The 19,713-nt window shown below is 39.6% G+C and overlaps 1 protein-coding gene across 2 annotated transcripts; it reads right to left on the bottom strand.

Moving 5' to 3' along the window:
• Positions 1-3,816: 3,816 nt before the first annotated feature.
• On the bottom strand, positions 3,817-18,533 carry si:dkey-27h10.2. Of its 2 annotated transcripts, XM_044029360.1 has the most exons (10): positions 18,369-18,533; positions 17,376-17,645; positions 17,177-17,272; positions 15,784-15,822; positions 15,622-15,701; positions 15,221-15,317; positions 15,052-15,144; positions 11,239-11,478; positions 10,553-10,638; positions 3,817-4,307 (listed from the first exon to the last, which is right to left on the bottom strand). In XM_044029360.1, the coding sequence occupies exons 1-9, from the start codon at positions 18,400-18,402 to the stop codon at positions 10,586-10,588; spliced, it is 1,002 nt and encodes a 333-aa protein (XP_043885295.1). In that variant the 5' UTR covers positions 18,403-18,533; the 3' UTR covers positions 3,817-4,307; positions 10,553-10,585. The 2 variants fall into 2 exon arrangements, with proteins under 2 accessions (XP_043885295.1, XP_043885296.1); XM_044029361.1 differs by lacking the exon at positions 15,052-15,144.
• Between the last annotated feature and the right edge of the window lie 1,180 nt (positions 18,534-19,713).

Here is a 19,713-nt window from a genome sequence, read left to right as displayed (position 1 = left end):
TCTGTTTGCATTGCTCAAACATTTTTTAACACAGTCCTTTCTCTTGCCGTGCTTGAAATGTAAGAATTTTGGTTGTCTTCTTCTTTTTTCTTTTTTTTTTTTACAACTGATTTTGTATCTTATATCAATTTTTCAAATGAAGAAATATATCTGTAAATTGATAATGTTAAGCTGTCATAAAAAAATACTTTGATTAATGAAACTCGATGAATGAGTCCAGCGCTCAAGAATCCACCAGAAATTTTTTTTTCAGAAATTTGGACAGTAAATCACAGTTTTAAAAAATTGATGTCATATTAAAAGTTCCTCTCTTGACTGGACATGATAATGCTTTTAGGACAACACTGTGAAGCAATCAACAACCTTCCTCTAAGTGTGGGCCAAATAGCAGACATGCCATTTGCATCCAGGCATTCTGTATCACACTTTTCACTGCATCCTCTAAATAAATCTTGCCCTCCTCACTTGACCAGCCACAAATAAAGAGGGGACTCACACCACGAGGTGTAACTATAGAAACAAACACAGCAATCTTTTTATACTTTGTTATTCTTGGATTTCATTCACATTCCTCTCATGGTGTGTACTGCAAAATATCAAGACCCATGGATTTACAACAGCAATGTATACGTGTGTTTGGAACCACATTCTGTATTGTTTCCACGATCGTGCAACATGAGTAATGAAAGTAGTCCTTCAACTACAGTGCAGTATGAGTGAGTGGAAAACAGTGTGTTTGTGTGTCTATTCTTGAGAGCAACATGGCAGCCACTAAGCCATTAGCCCGCCTTTGTCCAATTTAGAAACTAAAGATACAACATGCCTTTAATGAGCATCTAAGGTAAACAGTGAGAGGAGCTGGGCAGAGGCCAGCCCTACTGCCCATGATCAACTCCTCATCCGAGGACAGCTCGTGATGACAGCAGCTACTAATGACCCTGTGATAGATGGAAAACAAAGCCAGTGTAGATCCCATCCCACTTTGCTGCACAGCACAGCCAACCAGAGAGGTGGCCTTTGCTTTCTTTCCTTTGAGTGTAGTCGTTCCGTCTGTGAAGTTGAACACCTTTTAGTTTTTCATCTTGCTTTCTAAAGTGCCACATCTTTCTGTTAGGTTATGTCATTTTTTTTCAGCATGTGTCATTTCAACCCTGCTCTTTAGACTTGGGTTGCCATCGTCACTCAGTCCTCCTGCTCGTAAAATCTGCTTCTTTTAAACAGAGCTACACATTTGAGTATATGGCACAAAAACCAAACCAGCTCAGAATGATTGTGTGTCATTAAAATTACTTAAGATTTAGGTATATTGTGTGTCAAAGGTGTACGTTAAAATGGACAAGCCTATGATGAATAAAAAAGAATTGAAGTCTAAACTTTGCTTAAGAAGTGTGTGGATGCATATTAACTGTTTATAGACCTGGTCATTTATAGTGCATCAGGTTGTAAATAGGAGTAATGAGTATAGTAGAGAGTGAAGGTGCAAAAAGAGATAAGAAGTAAAACCAAAAAACATGTTTGTTAGTTGTATTTTTTTTATTATGGTTATTTATTATTTTGAAGCATCCTTTTATATTATTTTTTTTGTATTATTTTTCTTCCATTTGTATGTATTTTCATATACATACATGTTTTTTTTATTTTTCATGTTCAAAATAAAGGTATTAATTCATTATTGCCAGTTCGAGTCCCTGCCAGGTCAAGGGCCGGGGTACCCCTAAGCAATCCACATTGCTCACTGTTAAATGGACACTATAAATTGACCCCAGCCATGGGGGCGGGGGGGTACTCTAGTCCTGGTCCCAAGCCTGGATAAATGGGAGGGTTATGTCAATAAGGACATCAGCATCAATAAATCAAGAGAGGGAGAAGCTGAAAGACAAAATAAAAAAATTGCTGCATAATCTTTTTTTTTCTGTTTTTATCGCCTCTCATGCATGCACACCGTCACTTCCTTCCTAGCTGTCATGAATGTAAATGAATATTTCACTTCACTTGTCTGTCCTGATTGAAATATTGCTGTGGCATCAAAGTGGGTCAAGACTTCTTTAACTTAAATCATTACAACATTCCACAGCGTAGTTCATCATTCTTCACATTCTCAGTGTGTCCCTAAAGTTTATCACCCCTGCAAATCTCTGATGAACAGCTGTACAGCTGTGTTTACCACTGGTAGATGAGCATTGATGTGTGTGTGTGTGTGCGCACAGAAGGACAACAGTCAAAATGTCTAAAAGTGTGAAACATCCTAGTTAGATCAGCTGTGTTCAGAGAGAGACAAACTCAGTGCATGGGTTCTCCCTCAACTCTGTTTGGTTCCATGATTTAGTAAATGCAGGTTTCAGCCACGTTTTGTTTTTCATGTTTTGAAATCGACCATCATGAACTGCCCTGTTCCCACACGTCACTCATCCTCCTTTCATGGAGTTTGTCATCATGTTGCAGGTGAGATAAAATAGACTGGTACACAGTAATAACAGTAATAACATAGCCACAGTATAATTACACATAATATGTATTTATATATAATATAAACTATATCATAGTTTTCTTTAAAGGATAGTGAATGTTAGAGTTAGTGAGAGTTAGTCTTTGCCCTCTACATACTGTATATTCAAACATCTCTTGCACAAGAGATTTGAAGCTTATTCAGACTACGTGACTCTATAAATACCACAAAGAAACTTTAAAGGATCAACAGCAGAAAAGGAGAAAGCGTGAAGTTGCCCAGGAAAGTACCTCCGATGGTTCCTTTGAAAACAAGCGTTGACATCAGAGAGGTGGTTCACCCCAATAAACTCCTTGTCTCCTTAAAATAGCCAAAGAAGATCACTGCTACATTTTCTTTGCTCTAGCACTACTCGCTAGCATCCTAATCATCCGGCCTGTTGTAAATATACACAGTGTATAAATAGTGGATACTGAGACCTAAGACATTTGGATCCAGTTCCGAGGAGGAAGAGGTTTGTGTTCTGCTGTTCTGGGTGGTTTGGTGCAGGGTGTCCATGACTGCGGTCAGGTTTGACGGGGTACAGGCACAAATTTTAGAACCGCTCCTGCCGTCACTGCCGTCCTGTAGGCTCAGTGCAACATTTCATCTGCTTAATGGTGGATTAAAGCATCCTGCGGGCAGATTGATATAGGCCCATGCTATCACTTGTCTTTAAAGGAGAGCTGCAGCCCATGGAAACAGGCTGGATATAGCAGCTGGATCAGACCCAAACACTGGGCAACACACCACACTCATGAAATGAAACAAGAATCTAAAGCCACATGTGTCTTTAGCGATGAGCTCAAATTCCACACTATAAAGTCAGCTTTTCTGTCTATTGTCAAATGAGTGACTGGCATATTTAAATGTAGTGGCACCTATTACAATGTAACGACACATTTACTCCTAGACAACACTGGTTCTATCAAGGAAATCCAACTTCTGACCCAGGAATGTGTGCAGCACAATGTCGAGGGATTCCTGTCTTTTAACACAGCCACTTTGAACTCAGTATGTTTGCACCTGGAACTCGTGTTTGCTCTTCCACTTTAAAAAGTGCGGGTCTTTATGAAGAACAGTGTATAAAAGTCCACAGGGGAGCAGCACACATACAATATGTTGTAATTAACTAATAGTAAATGAGCTAATTATTGTAATATTGGGTCAAGAGGAGTTTATTCAGCTTTACATCTCCCACTGATTATTCAGATGATCGGATGATCTGTGACAGCCTGTTGTTAAACTTTTGTAAAGAAAGGCCAAAAAATGGAAAAGCAAAATGCAACATATACAAAAGAGGAAGAAGAACACTCTACAATCAACTGTCATTTATTTGTACTATACTTTATTGTGTGAAAAGAGTAAAGAACTATTTAATGTTGCCAGTTTGCATCTCTGTCCCAACTTTGAGGACATCTAGAGGAAGTGGTAATGAATATAGACTGCCAAAGCTGTTATTTACACTTATATTGCAATACAATGACATGAATCTACATACAATCTACAAAGTGTTTGTGTACCATGAATAATTATATATATGTATATAAATGTTTTATATGTATACATATATGTATATACCACATATATATGTGTATATATGTATGTAGACATATAAAAGACCTTGTTACATATTGCAAAATTGTACCAAAGCATGAATCTATATGTGTTTAAAACACTTTTCATTCAATACATGCTAATTCTGTTCTCAACTGACATTTAATTTGGAAAAAGCTGCAAATTCTGACAGGAATTAAGTTTCTCACACGGTGTAAACGGAGTCGTCCTCCAGCTGTTTGAGTCTTTTTTTCCCCCCTCCAGTCTGAGAAAGAGACAGAAAAAATGCAACACATCAGTGAACACAATTTATTTTGTCCCACAGTCACATGTCTTTGAATCACCTGCTTTTTCCTCTTGTAACTTCTGCTTTGGCCAAGTTTATGTAGCCTTTGCCATAAACTTTGACCTCTACAGGGAGACATCTGTTTGAGGGAAAGGGTACCTGACATAATCCCACTTCCAATCTATTGATGTGATTTACGCTAGGCCATTAAACAAAATGGTTAAATGAGCACAACAAAGTATTTTTCCTTGGAGAGGTGCAGAGTAGTTGAGTTTAACAATTACTTAAAGACCACAGCTGATGCTGAGTTTTTTAGTCCTGAGAAAACAATCAAACCCAACTACATCTCTCTCACAATCCCAAAATTGACTCGACTTAATCTGAGCTGAATCCTCGTATAAAGAGTTTAGTTTTGGACCAGTAATGTGACTATTGAAGCTCAGGTTTCAGGTGAGACTTCACATTGATCTCAGTTTATACGGCTGTGCTGAGTTGAGCCGCAGGGACAGATAGGGATCTGTGGAGACCAGTTAGCCACTACGGTGAGACCTGACTGCTGAAAGACTTGGCATTCCAAGGGGGATTTAGATTGTGGAAGGAAAAATTCTCAACTGAATCCTGCGCATGTTCATCCCTTTCAGTCTTTCACCAAGAGAAATCCCACAAAAATCACAGTTCTTTTGTCTCAGTTTGTGGAAACTGTTATTGAGGGTAACTTGATTCTTTTTGATCCGTCCTCCTCTAATGTCACATGCAGTTAGTACAGGACTCAATGGTTGTGACATCTTATATCAATTTATGTCCACATAATCCAGCAAAGACACACAGTCAAAGTAACTTGGGAGGCATTAAGGTTAGTGAGTGTTATTAGCACTCAATTATACATCCAGACCAGGGGTGTCTAACATACAGCACATGGGCCAGAATCGGCCCACCAGTGGGTCCAATCTGGTCCCCTGGATGAATTTGTGAAAACTTCCCATTCAGTTCCAGATACCTGTGGCTAAAGGTTTTATGCCTTTGTAAATGGTAAACTTAGGCATAATATTATTGAAATTGCACTTATTTTTCACAAAGACATTTCAGGTTGTTGGTAATGTTTTGTAAAAAGATACTTCATTAAATGTGAAACAAAGGGAAACATTTGCAGTGCTTGTTGTTAATAGGTTATTATGCTATACAACAACCAACATCAAAAGAAATTGGAGGGTTAACTTTAAGGAATCTTCTAATGTTCCACCTGGGTTTCACTGTGAATGATGAGAGAGGTGTAATAAAGCCACTATGTTAGTATGACAGAGAAACACACCCTGAATTAAATTAGAGGTAGATTTTTTTTCTCGTTTTGCTTTGCAGATGAATATTAAGTGTTGAATAAAGTCAATACGTCGAGACTTGTCATCTCCTTCAGTGCCTTCAGCATAATTCCAAAGCTAACTAATGGCAAAACTAAAAAATCCTGCGCACCAATAATCATGACAAATTTGTAAAGAGCACTAAGTTGTCATTACTTCACCGTAAACTGGACAGCTGTTTCCTCTTTACAGAACTGTTAACAAGAACAAAGCAGTATAGTTACGGGCAGTAACTAGGCAGAGCAGAGTCAGCTCTGTCCATAGATTACAAAATGTCAAAGGTGTGATTCTAAACAACTTAACCACTGTGAGTTTACATGATGTGAGTGGCGTGCTAACTCTACTCCTGTGTGCTCGACAAATTGTTTTCACTGTGTCACTCCACCTTCTCATGTCTTTGCTGAGAGACGTGGAGCGTGGTGTAAAGAAGTGAAACACGCTCTGCTAAACCATGCCCTGTAAGTGTTAAGCGGGCCACCTGCCAATGTATTGATTGAAGTTCAATGGAAGAATCTAGAAAATGTGTAAAACAACTATGGTGTGAATAGTGAAGGGGAAGGCTCGGCATAGTCTCACGTCTCTGAAAATAAAACAATGTCATTTGGGGCAGCAGGAAAAGTAGAAGTGATAAGGCGACAGCTGCCTTTTATCTTGTTTCAGAACCGTTTTGTAATAAGCCACCAGTTGTAAATGGTTTAATACAATTTTTGTATGGCTCTAACGTGTCAATGGGACATTTTTGCATTAAAAGTTTGTGGCGCTTCTTGTTGTTAGAAAGCTTTCAGTGAATAGAAAAATAGAAGCTTGTCAATTTAATGCTCTTTAAAGACCTGATTTGAGATGAAAATCTTTGTTAAATGTGTCCTTTATACAATCTTTAGATGGACATTTGCTGTTTATTTGTATTTAAAAGTGTGTCACAGGATGGAGAACAATGTATTTTAATCAGATCTCCAATGGAGGCTTGTCTCAATCTATTTTCCTTCACAAATGTTGTTCTTAATGTGTTTCACGTTGTGTCATGTGCAGCGGACTTGTTGAAATGTATTCCCAGTCGGGGCTTCACATCACAGCAGCCGCCACACATCCAATTCTGCAGAGACTTGCTCAATGACAGGCGAAGAATGTGAGCCAGTTGACTCTGACATTGAGAACACATTATTCACTGCGAACCCTTTAATTAGGACTGTCTGACCTGTGACCTTTGGGCAGGACAACCCAGAACTTCTTCAGGTCAAGGAGCCAGAGAAGAAAAAGGACAGAGGAAGCTAATGTAAGGTTAACACACTGTGTACACACAAATGCACACGACAGCTTCCTCAATGTAAATGTAATGTGTCAATGTTTCTATTCAACCCACGACAATCCAAATTTGGCATTCTACATTTAAAATAGTGTGCATGACCCAATGTATATTGACAGTAAAGGGCGATTCTATTCTATTCTATTCTATTGTAATCCAGACCACCTAAACCACCTAAAATAAGCCTGGTTCCATGTTTATTACAGGGTTACAGGTAGGGAACATGTTTTTGGACACTATTGAGCTATAATACCACAACACGCTACACTGAGATATAGCGTCCAGACCACTATGTCGATCCCAGACCAAGACAAGACTGAGACCAAAGACCATGGAGGCTGTGACAAGACCGAGACCACGTAAGTCTGTGTGTCATCTTGTGTCATCTGTCACAAATGTAATGTGTGCTACTCTCCTTGTGTCAGTACTAATTATTCAATGGTCTGGGGATGAGGCGCAACAATCAGAGGCGCTGCTTGCCAACAGGCAAGGCAGGCAAATGCTTGGGGCCCCAGGCCAAAAGGGGGCCCCTGAGTTTGAATCACTACAGCATTGACAAAGTGGAGAATTTGCAATGACAGTGGTATAGACCCTAATAATGTCCGGATAAAGAAAGAAGAAAAAAGAGCAAGAGGAGAAGAGAAAGCGAGACAATTTATGTTTTTATTGCTCTTCAGAATTCTTTAAATTTTTATATTGCATCTTGTAAATGTTTATATTCTTATTTTGAGAAGATACTTATTTGTACTTTTCAAATCAAAAAAAATGTTTACATGACCTTTTTGTGAGTTTCAGATTATTTATCATATAAGGGTGAACACTGGTTGAAGGGGCCCCTGTGAATATTTGCATAGGGCCCCAAGAAACTGTAGAATCGCCTCTGGCAACAATCAATTTTCAATCATTTTCCTGGAATCCTGCCTACAACAGCTTTAAATGTTAGGAGAGATTTAGATCTGCAGAAGTGATTTTTAAACTTCACATAAAAGCCATTGTGCAGTTTCACATGAGTGTGACACAATTGTGTGCAACAAAAATTTGGTAAACTGTGGAGAAAGTCAAACATATAGTCTTAACTCATTCCCACCTGAGCTGGGCAGTGATAAGTAAGCTGGAAGCTGAGCAACAGTTTGCTGTGCTGCTCCAGTGGATAATGGTTATGAACTGACAGGTCATAAACTAAACCTGCATAATTAGACCTGGGACTTCACAGTGTTCGTTTCCAGTCAGAGGTAAGCTTTCATGTTTGATGGTAATGTTGGTGTAAAATGTCTGTAACGCCTGGGATGAGTATAGTTCACAGGAAGGCGGAGACAAGTGAAAGAGAGTGACAGACGAGGCTCGTAGTCAGCCAGAGGCAGACATTTTATTTGCAGAGCTGTTGCTGGTTCAGAGGCAGGTCACAAAGATGAGGTGGGTCAAGGATCTTAGCTCCAAGAGGATAGTTTATCTCTCAAGATTCTTTGTGTGCCGCTTCGGTGGAATAAATGGTATAAAGAAGCATGAATTGTTAATACACTTGTCTGGGTTTGGGCGTTTTGCCTCTTTCTTGGACAGTATTGCAGGTTCAGACATAGATTTTTGATGAGCGGGATGACAATGGCGTATGTGGTGAATGCATGATCTTTATCTTGGTAATAACAGTGAGGGGAAACTTCCTGAGCATGAGATTTGATGTGGTTCAGACTGGCAGCTTTACAAGAGGCAGGGAGGGACTGTCGGAAAAAAAGCACAGACTAATACACCCTTCACACTAAAAGAAGAAAACAGCTGGGAGAGGATGGTTCTGCCCCTTCCTCCTGACACTTCCTACAACACACTGTCAAGTTTTGGTGAAATAAATTCAAGATTAAAGTGGTGAGGACAGCAATTACACTTTCAACATGAGAGGGCAGTGTCTGAAGAATATGCTGTCCACGCAGTTTTTGAGGCTTCAGGTGTATCTTAGTTTAGTCTACATCCTTTAAGGATTGTTGTATTTTTTCTTACTTCATCCAATATTGTTTCTTATTAAGTCTTAAATAGTTAATGCAATGGAAGTAGGCTTAAAATGTTCAATTTCAGGGTCTCTAAAGGTAATTGATTTGTAGAAGAAAAATGTCTGAATTCCCGTTTTGATGAGTCAAGCCTGAAGAATTGGCCAGCTGTCAATCACACTAGTGTCCAGTCATAGCTGCCGTGTTTTACTATCGTTTCTCCTCCAAAAGGGGACATGACTTACAAAAGCTACATCATGTGCTACTGGAGAAGATGTAAATGTAGTGATTGAGTCCAGGAAAATGTTCACTGAAATTATAAATCAAGTGACAAATAAACTTATTTTCACAAATACTACCATTAATACCAAAGGTGGTGGCTATTCATTATTTAGTCATTATATTCTTACTTTTGGCTTGTCCTCACCCAGAAAAGCACAAGGTTATATAATTTGTCAATTGTAGAAACAGAGCTTTTGGCACAGCCTGTGTCAAAGGTCAAATTACTCCATAACAGCTGTGAAAGGTCTGATTGATAGGTTAAAATGTATGTACAAGTCTGACCTTCCTTGGACAAACCATAAAGATAGTAAATCTGTCAATGACCTTCTCTTCACTGCCATGAAGAGATACTTCATGGCAGAACTGTGCACCAAACAAATGGGAACAAGGGGACGAGTCGATTGTTTTTGTGTTTGTTTTGAAACTGAATCCTTTATGAAGCCATGGTGTGCTTTTGTTGAAAGAAGTGAGACATTGACGAATTAGGTCAACCCGATCATCTTTAACATGAGTAATAAATGTGAATAAGTTTAATGCATATAATATGGGAGAAGATAACTGCCAGTGAATCATTGCTAATACAAAAAAAAAACAACTGCATTTGACCAGGACTTGAATTTATTTTACTTTTAATTTATAATGTTTTTCCCTCTCCACTAATAATTGTGAACAGGTACAGTATTAAGAGATGCAGTGTTAAATTATTATATGATAAATGCTCAGGATGTTTGAGGCTGGTGTTGCTGTGAGAGCAGAGATGACCCATGACTGTTTACACAGAGCTTCAGAGCTGTTAGCTCCTGAGATGTGAGCTTATCATCGGCTGTGCAGAGTGCTGTGAATTCCTCGAGCCTCAGGCAGCTTCTGAGTCCTGTGTGCTTCTGAGAGGATCGTAATGGGGGGGGGGAAGGGGAGTGCAGGTGCAGATGTGGGCCTTACATCCTGAAGCACATGATGATAAGACTGAGACGGCCTGAGTTGCGACTCATGTGAGAAGAATAGTTAGCAGAACATGAAAGTGAAAGAGCTTTTTACTCGCGCAGGTCTATCGTGAGTGTGGAGGTAGACTTATGCTTATTTGCCTTCACCTATCATCACACATGTGTGTCTCTGTAGTCATGCAAAAATGATAATGGAGCCTGAGATGGAGTTGATAGTGGAGCTTCTTTTTTGCTTGTTGGTTTGTTTTTCTGTTCCACAAATAATGTTTTAAAAATTACAGATTTAAAAAAAAGACAGACACAAATGCATGGATGGATACGGATTACTAACACCCAGTAATGCTAGGGATGTAATAGGATGACTTACCGAAGGTTTGCGAAAAAGGAAAGGAGCCGCGAGTCACACAGGACAGTCAAGGGGAATGTTCCAGAAGATGCGGCTTGACTTCAGATCTGTTCAGATGACAAGGAAGTGAATTAATAACAATTGCTTTTGTCAAAAAAGAGTGAGAAATAAGCACAACCACCGTCTATATTCAGTGGCATTATGTTTGTTGTAATATAATAATACTTCATACTTCATATTAATGTTGAAATGTAAATAAGTTACTACCTTCTACCTTTTTACATGGCATTTGCTGTGCATTAGTAATATGCATAAAACTACAAAGAGCAGTCGATCTTAAGGGAAACCTGATATACAGCAGTGTAGTTTGAAAAACATGTTACTGAATTACATGATAAGATTTAAATAGATAATAAAGACTAGTGTAGACATGAAAAGTGAACACTTTTGCACATTAAAGAGAGATATTATACCCTGCATTCACCACATAAAGAATAGATTAATGACACTGTTTTGTCTTCTGCGCTCATAAATGAGTTGAAATTACACGTGTGCATGAACTGAGATATGAAAATATAAAGGTAGTTACAACCCCCTGGCAGTCAATGTACAGTATAAGCAGTCGATGCTATCACACGTGTGACCATGAAGAGTTTATCAGATCGTTTACAATTATTTTGATCTAATTTAACTTTTTAAATACTCACCTCTCCACAGACTGACGTCAGCGTTGTTGCTGTTGTTCTCGTTTGTTTCCTTCAGCGATTCCACTGAGGTCTGGTTGGAGACGTCTCCTTCATCATCGGTTTTCTCGTCCATGGTTGGCTGCACGGGTGCAAGAAGACTCTGCTCAACAACGTCCTCTTTGGCTTTGTCCTCAGAACTGTCTGGAGAAGGAACTTGGGCTGCAGACTCAGGCCTGGGACCAACAGAGTTCTCACCCTCAGCTGTGAAGGACAGAGAGCTATCTTTGAAACAACCAGGTATAAAAATCTTCATGGGCAATTTCCTTTCACATGTTTTCAGCCATGTCTGCAGCCTCATACTGTCTTGCCAAAATTCAGCATTGTGGAACTCTTTTGACAATGGCCTGACTTTAATGGACATTTAAAAGTTACCACACAACAGTTTTGAGCTTCGTGTCTTGCAAGTTTCATAGTAAGTCAAACTACCACAATAAATCAGTCAACAGATATTAGTCTTTCATTTTAGACGTCTATAAGACACGGAGGAATGGCTGTTTCGGGTCACTGTCGTCTGTGTTTAGCTGCCACATAATAACAGTATTTTCACTCATATAGCCTGCAGTGGTTCTGCCCTCGCTGACAGTCATGGAGGGAGGATTTCTCCTGGGCAAAGGCATGCGAGGAGGCCACCATGTTGGTGATGAAGCAGCTGATTACTGACCAGTTGCTAATGAGCTACAGCCATGCAGCTGTTGAAGACTGTGGGAAAGTAGGGAGGCCCCCATCATTATCTGACCCAGGGTTAGGTGGAGGGGAAAGCGGAGATGAAGGGGAGAGGATGGTGGCCGCTGGTCAAGACATTATACTGCCATGAGTAAGATGGCTCCTCAGGCACCATTCCAAACGTCAGAAAATCATCATGTCTGTCTGGTTTATGGTGGACTGTTGACCCGACTGCCAACTCAGCGTTCTCATTTCATATACTGCAGCTGGAAATGGGAACGCCTGTCTGTGTACCTTAATGGAGAGTCTCTGCTTTAGTCCAGACTTTGAATTGGTATTAAAGGTGTCACCTTGGAATGGTTTCGTTCTTACCTGGCTGACAGAAGCTTCTGTGTTAGCATTGGTGATACCAATGTGGAGTGCCACAGGGTTTGATCCTAGAGTCCCTTCTGTTCTGGCTCTATTTGCTTCCTTTGGGCTCTAATTACACAGCATGGATGGCATTCAATATTTTAATGTCAAGAAGACTGAATGTATACTGTTTGGTCCAGGAAGAACCTCTGTCAGCCCCCCGTTGACCTTTTGAGGGCAATAATTTAATCTTATTTTAAATTTGAAAGCAGAATAGCTCTGTTATAACGGAAAGGCTGAAAACCATTAATGCTTTTATTACAACTCGACTGGACTAGCCAGGCTTCCATTGCTTGTCTTCAGCTTGTTCAGAATTCAATTCAATTCAATTTTATTTGTATAGCGCCAAATCATAACATACATGATCTCAGGTCTGTACATAGACAACATCAAGGAGAGCAGAGAACCCCAACAGTTCACACAATGAGCAAGCACTAGGCATCAGTGGAGAGAAAAAACTCCCTCTTAACAGGAAGAAATCTCTGACAGAACCAGGCTCAGAGATGTGCGGTCATCTGCCTCGACCGGTTGGGGTGAAAGGAAAAATGGGGGACAGTGGAGAGGTGGGGGACAGAAAATGGGGGGAGAGAAAGGACAAGAGGGAGATGAGGGAGAGACAGAAGAATGCTTCTGCTCACCTTTCTACAGGAGTTTAGAGACATGAGCGTATTTCCTCATTCATGGCTTCTCTTAATTGGCTCCCAGAACACTACAGGATCAATTTTAAGGTGTTATTGTTTGTTTATAAGTGTCTTCATGGCCTTGCTCCACATTACCTCTCCGCAATGGAGTTTGTCCCTAAGCTTTGATTGGATCAGTGTAATCATTTTCTTGGCTTCTTTAGGTGAATTTTCCTTTTAAGTCACAGTTTTTCACTGAACTCTATCAATGTATGTCTATTTATGTTTAAGTTAGTTTATTTATACTGTTGTTATTTGACACATAATTTTATTTCTAACTGATAATATGTCTTTTGGGTCACACGGTGGTGTAGTGGTTAGCACTCTCGCCTTGCAGCGAGAAGACCCGGGTTCGAGCCCCGGTTGGAACAAGGGCCTTTCTGCATGGAGTTTGCATGTTCTCCCGGTGTGTGCGTGGGTTCTCTCCGGGTACTCCGGCTTCCTCCCACAGTCCAAAAACATGCAATGTGGGGAGTAGGTAAATTGGACACTCTAAATTGACCATAGGAATGAGTGTGAGAGTGAATGGTTGTTTGTCTCTAGCTGTGTGTGTGGCCCTGCGATGGACTGGCGAACTGTCTCTGTGAAGCTGAGATTGGCACAGCACCCCCCGCGACCCTCTGGTGGAGGATAAAGCGGTTAGATGATGACTGACTGACTGACTTATTTTTTTATATCTCTATTGCAAATGTCACTCATTATTCATCCCAATAAAGACCTGGCACTATCAAACAACAATTGTTTTTTTTAATTATTAATTTAAATTTTTAATAATAATTTAGTTACAGTTACACGGTTCCAAAATGACAGCGTGTTTATTTTTCAGTAATGCATCAGTGGGATAAGACTGTAAGTCTTTCCATAAGGTCAAATGTGTGGCTTTTTGTTGAGCAGAAGTAAGTTTATTTTCTGTCTTGTCCTGACATTTAAGTAGATGCAGTAAATAAAAATAGATTTTTTTTTAAGGTAGTATTATTTACCAACTGCCTGGCTGGTTTCTTCAGCTCTTTCCTTCAGTAGTTGCAACACTTGAGATAAAACAAATGAGTCATCATCACAACAATCTCTTTTATGTTTGAATTTAACCAGAACCTCAGCAAAACCCTTCAAATATGATTACAGATTTGGATTCCTAACGGCTCGGACAGCAAAAAATGTTTAATTATTTCTTTCACATGACAGGAAGAGAACCATTAGGAAGGTAGCAGGTTTTTAAAGTGGCCATCACTGCTGTCCATTTAAAGAAGCAGGCCCAGACATGACCACATGTCTTACTTTTCAATGTGGTGAAACCCAGAGTAAAACAGGAACCCATGAAGCATGCAGTCTAGTTTTTTGTATTAAAAAAAATTAAAATCTATATTAAATGTATAATTCCCACAATCATGTCATGATATCAGCATGTTTTGTTTTGTTACTGAACATTAAAAGACTTACTTTATGCCAACTGAATTATATAGAATTGCTTTATAAAAATTGTATTCAACTAGATAATGTTTTTGCTGCAGTCATGGCAAACTGCTGTTGGCTTGAAATGTGTTAACTTGGGTTCCATTTCCATCAAGTGGTTGACTCTGGTACTGCAGGCCATGTTCAACATTTTTTCTCTTCTTCAAATGAAGAAATAGTCAGTTGTTTACACACTTTCCATTACACAATTTTCAGTGGATGTCCAAAATTGATCAAATGTGTGTTTCACATTGCCTTGCATAATGTCATACTTCCTTCCTATAAAATTGACCCCATCTGCTATTTTTTTTGGATTTGTACCATACTATTAAATGGAAACAATACTATAGAAAAGATAACACATTTTCTATTCGGGCCTTACACGGATCAGAACATTCATACCACCTCACACCACGTCAGTGTTGGTATAGTTTCGTGCACTGCACTTCCCTTTTCTCAGTTTAATTCTTAAGCAAGAGGAAAGACAGCAGCATGATTAGCTCACACTGTACACACGGTTAACCTCACAGCTTGTTTCTGTTTCTCGGATCACTGAAAGATTAGCTCTCACTTTTCTGTTCCTCTTGCCCGTCAGGTTTTTCCTCTCGTGTTGTGTGTTGTGACTCTTCTGTAGCAGTGTCTCTACTTTCAAAAGTTCGCAGTCCTGAAGTGGGTGCAGAGAATTTTGTTGAGGACAAATATTCTTTCGCTGTTGTAGTGTGTTTGAGTGTTGGACTGACCGTTCTGAGGCACCGTATCAGCAGGCAACTCGGGCTCCACAGTGCTGAGAGGGATGTTGATGTCATCTTGTCTGGCGGTGATGTCAACAGAGTAGCTCTGTAAGAAGAGGAGTGCCAGAAAACATGTCCACAACAAATGGTCAAATAATCCATAGTACATCTAAAGTTTAAATTAAAAGTGTGATAAACAAAAAACTCCTGGTTTTACAGGGCTATGTAAGTTAGAAAGTGCATGTAACGTCTTTTCAATGCTGTCGATTTAAGGATCAAAATGTAATGTGTCAAAAGTGAGCTACAGAGGAGTTTGACCTTTCTGCTCTTCATACAAAACTAAGCTCTTAACAATTACCTATTGATTTTATTGCTTTGTGGTGGACGTGAAGAGCTACTGCTCGACTTACTTTTTCTCTTTTTCGTAAAAAGTAGCAAGCAGTTCCAAATCCTACAGCCATAAGTATGATCACAATGAAGATGATGATACCTGAAGGTGCAACAACTTATGTTCATTATGACTTATAGTCCTATCTATTTAAGTCAGGAAGTGGGTGGCACATTTCACTCACCAACTGTGTCCCCTTCAGTGTGAGGTGCGGCAGTGGTTGCTGTGATAAGTAGAATGTATTTATTTTTTAGAAACACATTTTTGTTAAGGTTATTAGCAAATCAGAGGCAGCAGATACAGCATACACCATATGAACAAAAATATTTGGTGAATTCAGGTGTTTCAATCAGGCTCTGGTCTAGGCCCCTTATCTTATAAGATGTCTTATAAGACATTTTGGACAATGCTATGCTTTCAATTTTGTGGCAACAGTTTGAGGAAGGTTCTTCACACCGAGTTTGGTGTGGAAGAAATTGACTGGCCTGCACAGAGCCCTGACCTCAACCCCATCGAGCACCTTTGGAATGAACTGGAACACAGATTGTGAGCCAGTGCTTCTCCTCTGATCTCATAAATGCTCTACAGAATGAATGCAAAAATGCAAAAATACCCATCGACACACTTGAGGAAAGTCTTCCAAGAAGAGCTGAAGCTGTTACAGCTGCAAAAGGAGCGACCAACTCCATATTAAAGTACTGTAAATGTATTTAAATACGTCATTGCGGTTCCTGTAAATGGTCAGGTGACCGAATACCTTTGTCAATATAGTGTATTTACATGTGTATAGTATACTCATACTCGTTAGTATACTCTGTCCCTTTTTTAAATATCCATTCATTCATTATCTACCGCTTTATCCTCCATCGGAGGGTTGCGGGGGGTGATGTGCCAATCTCAGCTGACATAGGGCGATAGGCGGGGTCCATCGCAGGGCCACACACATAGAGACAACCATTCACTCTCACATTCACACCTATGGTGAATTTAGAGTGACCAATTTACCTAATCCCCATATTGAGAACTCTGAGCTTTTTAAATATACATGATGTAAATAAAATATTTTCATTTAGCCTCACATTGCAGATTTGGCCTCACTCATTCACGCATGGAGCAATAGCTACATTATTTTTGAAAACATGTGGCCCACATTGTAATAATGTCTGAAATAAATGTACAGTACATAAGAGCAGGGCTGAACGATTTATCATTTTTAAATCGAAATCACAGTCTAAAAGCATGTATTTATTCATTGTATTTTTGATTGTTCTGCAATACTAAAATGTTGAACAAATCTTATCTTTAAATTCTATACATTGCATTGAAGCCTAGAAGTTTGGATGGTTGTACTGTGGTAACACTCAAACCAGTTACAGTATGTATTTACAGTAGATGAGGCTTGACTTAAAAAGTTGTATCACAAAGCAAATTGCAATAGAAATGTCAAAGGACATCAAAGATGAATAAAAACCCAATTACAAATAGGAGGAACATTTGGTAAAATTGGCAACATCATAAGCTAATTTGGGAACACCTAATTGTCCAAAATGGTTTATTTATCAGCATTCTCTACTCACTTTTGGCAGGTGTGCTTCTATGAACACTGGGTTTTGGTGTAGTAAAGGCCTTTGTGGGCTTTTGTGTGGCTCTGCCTCTACCAGGAGTTTCACCACCTGAATCAGAGAAGCATGTCATGTTACAAGTAAACTAAAACGCACTATCACAGAATACACAGGAAGGGAATACAAACAAAAGTATTCCGTTTACCACTCTCACCTCTTTGCTTTACCGTTGGGGACATGGTAACGTTGTTGATGTTGCTTGTGGTGTTGGAGATACCGGGGCTGTTGATGCTGTTGGTCATGGAGGTGGTGCTGCTGATACTGGTGTTAATGGTGCTGGTGATACTGGTGTTAGTGGGGTTGGTGGAGGCCTCTACACTGGAAAGGTTATTGTTGTCACTGCTGAAGATGCCGTCTTCTTTTACTGTGATCAATCCCGTGTTTGTTGTTGTCACATCTGCCATGACAGCAGCTACGACCAAACCTGCAGGGAAGAATAAACGCTTTCCAACACGACTGAAAATAAACCACAACATAACTCATTGGGAATTTCCCTCCACTTGCAAGTTATGATTAAACAAGAGTCCTCCAGCCTGATGGGTCATGAATTCAATTTAGGCATCAATCCAGATTTGACCCAACGGGACATTTTGTGGTATAACAGCCCGACAGCAGGACACAGCACATGGTTTCCATTGGGAATCCAGAGTCCTCGTCAGAGACGAGATGATTTGTGGACTCTCCCTCAGGACTTTCTACCAAATAGTTTTATTCCTGATGTCTATATTTTTATTGTAGTTTCAGTAAGTTTAGACATCAAAAGTACATGGTTAAATAGTTTTCCATGTAAAATATAGTCAGAAAATGTCAAGACACATTGATGCAATTTATTTTATTTATGTGTTGCAATAAGCTTTTGGCACAAATGATCTATGTGCTTTATTCTCTTTCTTTCTTATTTTCTTTACAAGAGAAACTGACTGTTTGTGGCTGTCACAGTGGCTCTTGTGGTTGTCTTAAAAATAAGATGATTGCTTATATACTGCTATATTTTATTTGTTTATTTATTTTAAAGTTTTTATTTACCATTTACAATATGAACAATTTCAGGTGCAGGGATGGTCAGAAACATTAACTAGAAAATGCAGCACAGTTATACAGCGTAAACTAAAGTCTAAATTAAACTAAAGTAAATAAGCGGCCTTACCTGGGATGAAGAAGAAACAACAAGTCAGTGACATTGTATGTGTTTGATGGCAGCAGCCGTGTAGATATGTTTTTATCAAAGCTCTTTGCCCCAAGGAGATGCTGTCATACGGTTTGTATTGTTCAGCGTCTCACAGTGTTGCCTGCACTGAAGAAAACCAAAAAAAAGAGGATCAATGTCTGTGACCACAGCAGGATGTACATGGTTGCTTAAATGGTGCTAGAGGAAATACGCTGGTACTTTGTCTCAATAACAGATGTTTCTCTCTGACAAAGTCTCTCTTTAATGAGAATTTAATTGAATCATAAGTTAATTCACTGAACAGTTAATGGTAGAAATAAGAATAGTCAATATTACACCGTTCTAACCAAAACAATGCAGAGGTATGATAAAACATTTTAAGTTGTATCTGTGGTATTATTTTTTTCATTCATGTCAGTTCTTTTTTCTGCTCACTAGATGTCGCTGTAACTATGGTGTAATATGCCAAACATAAGCCTGTTGCTTTCTCCTGTTGCTGAAGGTATTTCTAACTTCAACTACATTAATTGCCACTCTGGTATACAGTAAAACAAATTCTGTACAAAAGCTGCACAAAATATCATGTATCAGTGATTATAAATCATTATAATCAGTAACACATAATATCATTTTCAATAGGTAACTCAGCCATTACATGTTTGATCATAAATATGCATTTTGTTTAATAAATATCAAGCTACTTATGAGAAAAATAAACAGTATTACAAATCAAAATGCTGCCACTTTTACTTTGTTGTATGTGTGTGTGTGTGTGTATTTGTGTATTTCTGCACAAGTGTCATGACAAGTGTCTTGTGCAGGTGGAGTTGAAAGTGTGTATGTGCGCTCAGCCCTGCAGATTCATTTATTACTGTTTATTTCTCCATGCCTGTGGTAATCAGCAGTGGGATTAGTGTTAACTGCCACCCAGTCACTGGCAGGCTCCACGTGGGCCACCGCAGGCCCTCTCCTTTTGACTGGGTCTGTGCAGGACCTGCTCACAGTGATGAAGAACCGGGAGTTTGCTAATCCTGAAGAAAGACCCCTGTCTGGCTTCCTCTCTGGGCCACCTATCACCATATCACAGAGCCTGGCCCAGTGGATGAGCTAATGAGCACGGAGAGGAGAGGAGAGGAGAGAGTGAGTGTGTTACTATGTGCATGTGTGTGAGAGAGACACAGAGAGTGGAGAGAGCTGGACCACCCACCCAGAGGATTCAGAGGCACAGGATTCACAGCCCATTCTGTTGACCTGCCACACCGCCCCAGCTCTGGGCAAGGCCCTCCCCAATTGTTCCGCCAGCTAACATGAGGAGGGGGGTTAG

Source organism: Solea senegalensis, linkage group LG6 (assembly GCF_019176455.1).
Source record: "Solea senegalensis isolate Sse05_10M linkage group LG6, IFAPA_SoseM_1, whole genome shotgun sequence".
NCBI classification, from domain to species: domain Eukaryota; kingdom Metazoa; phylum Chordata; class Actinopteri; order Pleuronectiformes; family Soleidae; genus Solea; species Solea senegalensis.
The sequence above is the reverse complement of the archived record's forward strand: the minus strand, read 5'-3'. Positions and strand labels throughout refer to the sequence as shown.